The following is a 9,049-nucleotide window of genomic DNA, read 5'->3' on the forward strand; positions in this document are numbered from 1 at the left end:
GGACATATTGAGTGATAGATTAATAAAACGTATAATATCCCAAGCATTAGTAATATAGAATAGAAGAGCAGGGAAAGTTACTTTGACACTGTATATGGCACTAGTTCTGCTTCCACTAGAGTGTCGTGTTCATTTTTGGGCCCTTCACTTTGGGAAGAGTGTGAAAACATTAGAGATCATAGAGCAAAGATGAGGATTTTCATTTAGGAAGATAAATTGGAGAAGTTAGGACTGTTTTTCCATAAGAAAAAGCTGAGAAGAGATTTGGCACTGTTAAAAATGATGAGCAATGTGAACAATAGAGAAGAACTGTTCTCACTCAGGAAAGCGTAGAGAACAAGAAGTAAAAGAGGGAATTTGAGGTAATTTGTAAAAGAAGAAAAAGTGATGCAAGGAAAATGAGTGGTTTGATTTTGGAATGCGCTGCCTCAGTTTGGAGACATCCAATTAAGATTTTCAAAAGGAAGTTAAACAGCGTTATGTAGAGAAGATGTAGGACTGGCAAGGTGTATGTTGCTCTTGAAGAGCCGCTGCAGAAAGAACTGAATGACCACCTGAAATTTCTGCAAGTTGCAATGCAAGCCAGTAAGCCATAGCAAAAATAAAGTGTGGGAGTTTTTTGCTGGAAAAATAGTGATAAATTGTTTGTTTTTATTAGACTGTACTAGCATTATAGTTAAGCTTTGACTACCATATTATAGAAAGGTACAGAATCACTGGAGATTTACAAGTATAATACCTGAACAATAAAGTTGTATCTACTTGGAGAGGATGAACATACTTTAGCCTCTTTCCTGAAGTGCATGCTGAGGATGATCTTCAAGACCTTTAACATTAATGTTATTAAAGGCTCATACTGTACAAAGCAGATAGCAATAATGCTTCCAGTTGTGGGGTTCATTAGATCAAGAAGCCATTTTTAAGCTAATTGCTAAGAAATCCAAAATGTGTTAATTCAGAAAACCATTTTTATATCCAGGTGGTTGGTAAGAATGTGAAGCATTCTACCCCAGTGAGTGGTATAGAGGCATTTAGAGGTAGTTAGATGAGCATACAGGGGGAGGTTCAAGTGTGCCACATGGATTGATCGGGTGGAATTACATGTTTTAGTGTTATACTTCCTATGTAATTTGATGTTTTAAAATGGCATGAAACAACAACTTATTGACAGCACTTTATATGTTTGTGTTTCTTATTCCATCTGACAACCTGATGAGAGATTAGTCCCTTTGCCCTTGTGGTTATTTGCTGTAGTTGTCCACAATCTAACATTTACTACATTTTTATTATTCATTCAACACGTTTACCCTCCTGCTTTCCTCGATCTGCTACATAATGTTTCTTATCCTTGCCCTTTGAGTGCCATTGCTTTTAAGTTTCATCCAGATTTTCACAGGATATGTTCTATCTAACCAAGTATAATGTTTCGTCCCCTACAGAGTCAAGCATTATTCTTCAATTCTGCTCTGTATTGTGAAATCTTGATACAGTTTTTATTAGAATTGGAGAATTACTAAACTAATTGCTGCTTTTTGTTTTATCCTGATATTCTATTCAGTATTAGAATCAAAAAGGTATGCTGTTTAGTACAAATCTAACCAAAGGTAGATGCAGGAAGCTTTCACAATGATTACTTTGAAAGCATGCATTGGTTTTATTTAACTAACTACTGATTCTGGTTTGACTTCAGATTGGAGACATTCAGATGAGGCCTACTGAGCAGCAGACATAGCAACCATGGAAGGAGCAGCCACGGATGTCTATGAGCAAAATAGATTATGGCACGAGACCTCTGCTGGACAGTTTTTTTTAAAAAATGTGATGCTAAGAGTTATATAAAGTCCTACTTCATTTAGCCCTGTCGACCTGGTAGAATTCATCTTTCATTCTCTGCAAGGAAATTTTTGCCTGGGCTGAGAAGTCTGCTGTAGGAGCAGAGCATAATAGAATTATTTTATTTCAAGAGAAACTTTAATTTTATTTTGGCTTTTGCTTCTGACGTGTTGCAGATCATTTTAGTGCCAACTATAGCAGTAAAGGTGCAAAAAAAATATGAAGGATGATTGTGCTGCATATATATGTGGAGAAAATGATCCTTGATCACCTATCTTTCAGTCTTATTGCACAATTGTTTTACATTAAACCAAGCTAACAGTTATGTGACTTCTTATGATGTGCATATCTGTTGGTCTTCTCTCTGGTTTGCACTGAAAATTCATTGTACCATTTGGTGAAAATGTTAACTGTTTTGAAGGGATTATTTTACGGGATATAATTGATACCCAACTGTAATAAGTAACCAATCTCATTGCTTGATAGTGATGACATTAATTCATTTTAATATGTTTTCGTTGCTGCTTCAGTATGAATTAGAATAACATTATGGACCAGGAAATCCGCTTTTTATATATAATTTTTTAAAAAAGGATAAGCCTAGATCACAGAATAATAACAGGGAACTTAATATGATCCAGAATACCTTAAAGATTTTTTTGTTGTCTTGATCTTGAATTTACTTTTAATTCCCACTATTCAAACTTTTTTTTTTCCTAAGTTTATTCTGTTGAAATGAGGCCTATTTATAGTAATTGCACCTGGCTACTCTCTGACGTCCTTTCACTGCCTTGCATAACAACCTTCACCATTCTTTGAAACTAAAAGATTCCTGTAACGTTTTGATGTGATTGAAATCACGAACAACTGAACTGGAGTACTGTAATTCTTGAATATGATGTAAAAATTCCTAATCCTAGGTTTCTTTATAACTTAAACAGTGTTGTGATCTGTACAATTAACATGTTACAGATTTGGCTATTGAAGAATTTATAATTCAATTTATTATAATCATTCCAAGAAATTGAATAATGCTCTGCTTCTTCTAAGGTTGCGTAAACTGTTGACTGCTTGATGTTCAAATTTTGCTGTCAGATTACAGTAAGGTAGATGTCTCTTTGAAGGTAAAGTCACCATGGGATATAAGATGAGGCAAATAGAACCATAGAACTTGGAACAGTGCGACACAAGAATGAGCCTTTCAGCCCATGATGTTGTGCCAAACATGGTGCTGAGTTAAACTAATCTCTTCTGCCTGCCCTTGATCCATATCTCTCTATTCCTTGCCTATTCATATGCTAATCTAAAAGCCCCTTAAACACCCCTATCGTATCTGCCTCCTTCATCACCCTGATGACATTTTCCAGACACCTGTCGCTGTTTAAAAACTTGCCCATCATTTCTTTGAACTCTTCCCACCTCAAATCTCTGACCTTAGGTGGTGACTTGTTCTCCATATACGTACATCCTGTTTAGTGTTTACCCAATAAATAACCATCACTGTTCCCTTGTTCTATTTGATCATGGGCATCTCTGCCAGACTTTATTAGATGATAACTGAAAAGTTAACATCGTTCCACTCTTGACAGACCTGCTGAGAATTTCTAGAATTTTCTTTCTTCTTTTAAATTAAATCCATGTTTCTAATAACCAAACACAACAAATTAATTTTCATGTAATCAAGAGCAATTTATCATAACGCAGTGCACACCTGTGTTTAGTTAATAATAAATACATGTAACCTTATCTGGGTGGTCATTTTGAAATGACAGCTATTGGATATATACTACCACATCAGAAAATAGTTTTATTTTGTGATTTAAATAAATCAGTGGCAAGTCCCATTTGCCTCAACAGGATAAGAATTGCAAGATGCTTCTGAAAAAACGCAAACTGAACTTAAGATTTCTCTCTGTGGTATCGCCACCATTATAACAATGCAATTTAACTATTAAAGAATGCACTCTGAATAGATTATGCTCATTGAGCTTCTTTGATAGACCAGACACTTTTTAGAAGTTGACAGCTAATCCATTTCTTGCATCTGATGCCAAATGGCCTGAAAGTCGCATCAGACTTTTGGTATAAGATGATCCTGAAACTTTAAGTGAATTGTCATATACTTTGAGGTGTTTAGTTTGGCATTTAATTCATGTGTGAAATTTTGACACCGTTTTGCCGCCTCCTACTCAACTGGTATATTTGACTTAACATTGATCATTTTTAAAGGGATATGCTCACTCTTCGGTAAAGTATACTGTAGATTTCCTAGTTCAAGCTGCTGATTTTTCTTTTCCTCTGCTAAATTGCTAGATTTTTTTTTGTTGTGCTTCCTCATCTCTCGAAGGTGAGTGTGCTGGGGGGAGATGAAAGAAGAACGAGAAGCAGAGAGCAGGTGAGAGAAAAAATGTAAAAGAAATTTTGCTCGGGCTCCTGCTATAGGATGTTACCCAGTCACCCTTACAAATTAAATACAAATGTGTGAAGTTAGGTGAGGATTGGATTGGATGTTGATTGAATAACCTACCACAGTTGTAGGCTCTTGCCGGGAACCTTTTTTGTTTCTTTCAAGTGAGCATTCTTCAGTTGTGTACAGGAAAGCTTTTTAATTGTGATGTTGCTCACTCATCTCAAATTTATGGGGTGGTGTTACGGGTTTTAAAACCCCAGTTGGTATTTCTGACTTTCTCACATTGATATTGTAGGAAAACTACTGAAGCCTATAAAATTGTTGGTAGCCACTTCTCCGTTTTGTAAGCATGTTCGGCAGCTTATTCCTGAATAATATAAATATATTAAATAAGAAGAACTATGAAGATTGGGCTGTTAAAAGGCAATGGCCCAATACTGCTGGGATTCCTTCATGTATAATGGATATGTCCTTTGCAGCTACCCATTTTTCCAAATTTGTTTCCAGGTTTTCAATAGCTTAAAGAACATGTTCCCCTTTAATGCTGAGCCATACTTGTGTGCCCTGTGACAACAAAAACAGTACTGTTTTTGAATAATACAATAAAGAAAGTAGTTAATTTGAAGGATAATTTGTAATGTGTTGTCTCCTTAGAAAATAATATTTGTAAATCCACAGTTTGTGCAGAATTTATTTTCATCTTTTTGTTTCTGTAGCCTTTGCAATCTAACATGAAAGTTGAGTTTTGCAATGCAGTTGTAAACATTGCTGTGAAGTCTTTGTCAGCCAGTACTATGTTCAGTACTACTTGCTGTTAATATCCTCGCAGATGCCGTTGTTGTACAACTTAATATTAAAATGATATTTGTGTTAGTTGCTGGAACCCGCTGCCTAAACGGGAAAAGGTGTGAAGTTCTGGTGTGTAAATTATCACTGCTATGCAAAGCAGAACTCTAGTTAAATGTTCTCTCCTATGATCACTTGTCTAACTGCTGATATTGGATTGTTGAATACTCCAAGTTCATTATGATGGAAATTGGGATGAGTGTCACGTACCAGGACTGGAATTTTCAGGTAGTTTGGGCATCTTCCAGATGAGGTTTAGTAGTCCAAGTGGTGTGATCACGTGCCAGTTAACGACTTTAACTTGTTTGTCATGGTGATTGCATTTTCAAAGTCGGTTGATACTGACTCAGCTTATAATTGCATTTAAAATTTGGAGTTGACTGTTTGGCATTAAAAGGGCTAGCTATGTTTTAAGCAAATGGCTTAACAGGCTAGGAGCATGCAAAGTTTGAAGTCACTTCTATTGCCGTGATGCTGTGCGACACACACCTTTATCTACTGTCATCTGACATGCACAAGTAGATCAGTTTATCTTTTAAAATTCCCATTTGTGGATGAATGATTAATTGTATTTACTGAATCTTTTCATAATGTTGAAATAAAATGTGTCATAAAGCAAATTTAATAATCTGTGCTCAGAGTCTGAAGTGATCAAGCAAGCTTCATAGCAGGACAATATTTTGTACTTATTAAAACCCTTTAGCATGCTGTCTTTTAAAGCAGAATGTCAGTTTATTTAAGGTACACATTTTGGTAATTTGCTCAATGTTGTGAGCTACTTTTTAAGATGCATAATTGTAATCTTATGTATCTTCCAAATGACCTTTTTTAACAAATTGTTGTGTAAGATTGTTTGGATTGAAAGAGCTACTTCTCATGATTTGTAAAAGCCAGTAAAGTACTACAAATCACCAACTTATCTGTCCATATTTTCAAAGACATTCGAACCTCCACGCCCTGCACTTGTGTTCTTCAAGACTATAATGTTTCTCCTCCAATATTTTATAAGCCTGCTGTCCACATTGAGTATCATTACCTAAATGAATCTTAATAAACTGTTTATTTCTATTGGAATCTAGATACAGTATCTTATCAGGCTATTTTTTGTCGTCACATTATCCAAGATCTGATATATATTCTTCGTGGCGATTAGCATTGCGTCTATATCAAACCTTTTTTAAAAGTCCATTTTCATTGGTTAATTTTTTTGAAGTTGTAAAAGATGGAACTGGAGTAGAATTGAGAAATGAATGCCCAATCCTGTATGTAGACAGAGGGCAATGTACATTTCCACCCAGAAATGTTCCAGAATTTAATGTGTTGCTGTTAATAACAGGTTAAGCATCAGACTTTTATTTTTAAGTTGTTGAGCTGTACAGATTTGAGGTGAACTGTTGGACCTTTTCAATATGGGAACTGATTTCAAGTAGGCTTGAATTTTCCAACTACACACCACTGTTTGTACTGTTTCTGCAAAAGTTAACCAATGCTGCTAAATTAACAACAAATATTGTTAAATCTTTCTTGAATTGTGATATAATAAATAACTCCTTCGCAATGAATCTGAATCTCCTGAATATTTTGAACGCTCGCTATGATAAAACCTCAATCATTGGATGAGATTGTAATTTGGATCTTGAAGGATATGCTGACTTTGCAGTGCAATGACATAAATATATTATTCACCAAATACTACGAGATCTTCTCAAATTTGCTTCTGACTAAAGCTTACAAGATGTTATGTTTGTGCATGCGCCTTAAAGAATGTATATAAATACTGAGAGCTTTCCTTGATAAAGTTTGTCTTTAAACTGCATGATTTGGTGAATAATTTTGTATCTTTAATGGCTTTGCTCCCATGTCATGCAGTTAATCTTCCCATCTTTCTCCCTCCATTCAAAGGAAATTATGGTAACAGCATAAGTATTAAAAGCCCTTTCCCTTTCTGAAGAGAGAATTCAAAGAGCAAATTTGTAAAATTTGACTATCTTGAGGGGAGGTAAATGTAGTTACAATAAATGCTCCAAGTTCTCTACTCATGGTTCTCATATATTCCAAATGCACCAAACAATATTGCAGAAAGACAGCTAAATCAAAGCCTGCACTATACCAATGACTCATCATAACCAGCTGCGGAGAAATATTTAGCAATGTGTGAAAATAATAGTCCTTTCTTTCTCATAAACCCAATTGAGAAATGTATTTGTGTGTGCAATTTTTGAGAACTCACCATTAGGACATCACATGCTTATACCCAAATCCTAAGTTTTGACACTGAAATCTTACTGTTTTCTAAAGCAACACCTAAATCTGCAGATACTCAGTTTGTGAATGACTTCAAAATGTTTACTAGTCATTTTTTTTTTTACTCCAATACCATTTCTGGCAAATTACTCTGAGAGCAACCAGTAATCTTTAGTTATCTTTTGTATAATTTTAACTTACTTTCTAATCACCAAAAATTGATTTGACAACATTGTGTGATATGGTTGGTGGTTTCTTTTAGATAGGTCTGTAAGTGTTGCCAACAATTTGCCTTCTCCCCATGTCTTAACATTTTTCTGAATCTAATCTGAAGCTTCTGAAGTTATTATCATAAAATTATATAGCACAGAAGAGTCTGTTTTGGCCCATTAAGTGTCCATCACCAAACAAAACCCACTAGCCCAACTTTCCCACACCAGGCCCATAGCCTTGAATGTTATGACACTTCAGGTGTTCAGCCAGTACTTTTTAAAGGCTGCGAAGCTGCCTGCTGTCTACTCTGACAATGTATTCTGACCCCAGCATCCTCTGTGGAAAAAAATGTTTTCTCAAACCCACTCCAAACCTCCTGCCTTTCTCTTTAAAAATGCGTTTCCTTGTTCTTGACCTTTTGACCAAGGGTAACAGCTGCTTTCTATCCACCCTGTCTGTGCACCACTGACCTTCTCGTCCTCTATAAGGTCCCACCTCAACCTTCTCTGCTCCAAAGGAAAGAACATGAGCTAATCCAGCCTGTCTTCAGAGATAACATCCTCATGAATACCCTCTGCACCTCCAGTGTAATCACATCTTTTTCAATAGCATGGTGACAAGAACTTTGCACTGTACTCCTAGCTGTGGCCTAAGCAAAGTTCTGTGCAACTTCAATTTAACCTCCTTCCACTTCGATCTATGGCTTGACACATAAAGGCAAGTGGTCCTGTATGCTTTCTTAACTACCCTAATAACCTGTCATGCCACATTCATGGATCTGTGGTCAAGCACTCCAAATCCCTCTGTTCACCTGACCTTCCTAGTGCCCCGCAATTCATTGAGTACTCCCTTGTCGTCTTACTTCCCCAAAATGCATCACTTCACAAGTATCAAGATTAAATTCCATCTGCAACTGATCATAGTTGATGAATCTGTTCATATCCTTCACCTGTAACCCAAGACTCTCCGTCTGTCTCTCTCTCTCTGCCTGTCTTGCTTGTGCTGGTCTGTCTGCCTGCTGGGTTCCTTCTTGACTAATCCCTGTGGTATGCCACTGCACACCAAACTCCAGTGGCATAAATAGCCTTCTGTCACTACCTTCTGACTCTTGCCATTCAGCCCATTTTGGATTCTACTTAAGTTACTGTGGATGTGATGAGTTTTCCCCTTCTTTACTAGTTTCCAATATGAGACCTTGACAAAGGCCCTGCAGAGATCTACATAAACTACATCAACTTGCCTACCTTAATTTGACACACTTGACCACTTCCTCAAAGTTCAGATTTGTCCGGCATTACTTCCCTCTGACAAAGCCATGTTGACTATCTTTGATCAAACCTTGCATCTCTCTAAATAGAGATTCATTTTCTTTGCTATTTTCTCCAATAGTTTCCTATGTCGATTTGAGTGTTTTATCTCTACCACCTTTCTTGTAAATTCAAAGCATATTAGCTGTTCTCCAGTCCTATGGCAACTCTCCTGTGGCCAGACGTGTTTTAAAGC

The 9,049-nt window shown here is 36.4% G+C and overlaps 1 protein-coding gene across 1 annotated transcript in view; it reads left to right on the forward strand.

Annotated features, from left to right (window-relative positions):
• The window catches only part of dhrs11a (dehydrogenase/reductase 11a), an 80,044-nt gene extending 73,393 nt beyond the window's left edge, over nucleotides 1-6,651 (forward strand). The window contains exon 7 of the mRNA XM_059655201.1: nucleotides 1,691-6,651. Coding sequence (XP_059511184.1) covers nucleotides 1,691-1,732 — 42 coding nt within the window. The 3' untranslated portion in view covers nucleotides 1,733-6,651. The remainder of the gene's footprint in view (nucleotides 1-1,690) is intronic.
• Nucleotides 6,652-9,049: the final 2,398 nt, after the last annotated feature.

The sequence above is a fragment of the Stegostoma tigrinum genome, chromosome 27, assembly GCF_030684315.1.
Source record: "Stegostoma tigrinum isolate sSteTig4 chromosome 27, sSteTig4.hap1, whole genome shotgun sequence".
NCBI lineage: Eukaryota > Metazoa > Chordata > Chondrichthyes > Orectolobiformes > Stegostomatidae > Stegostoma > Stegostoma tigrinum.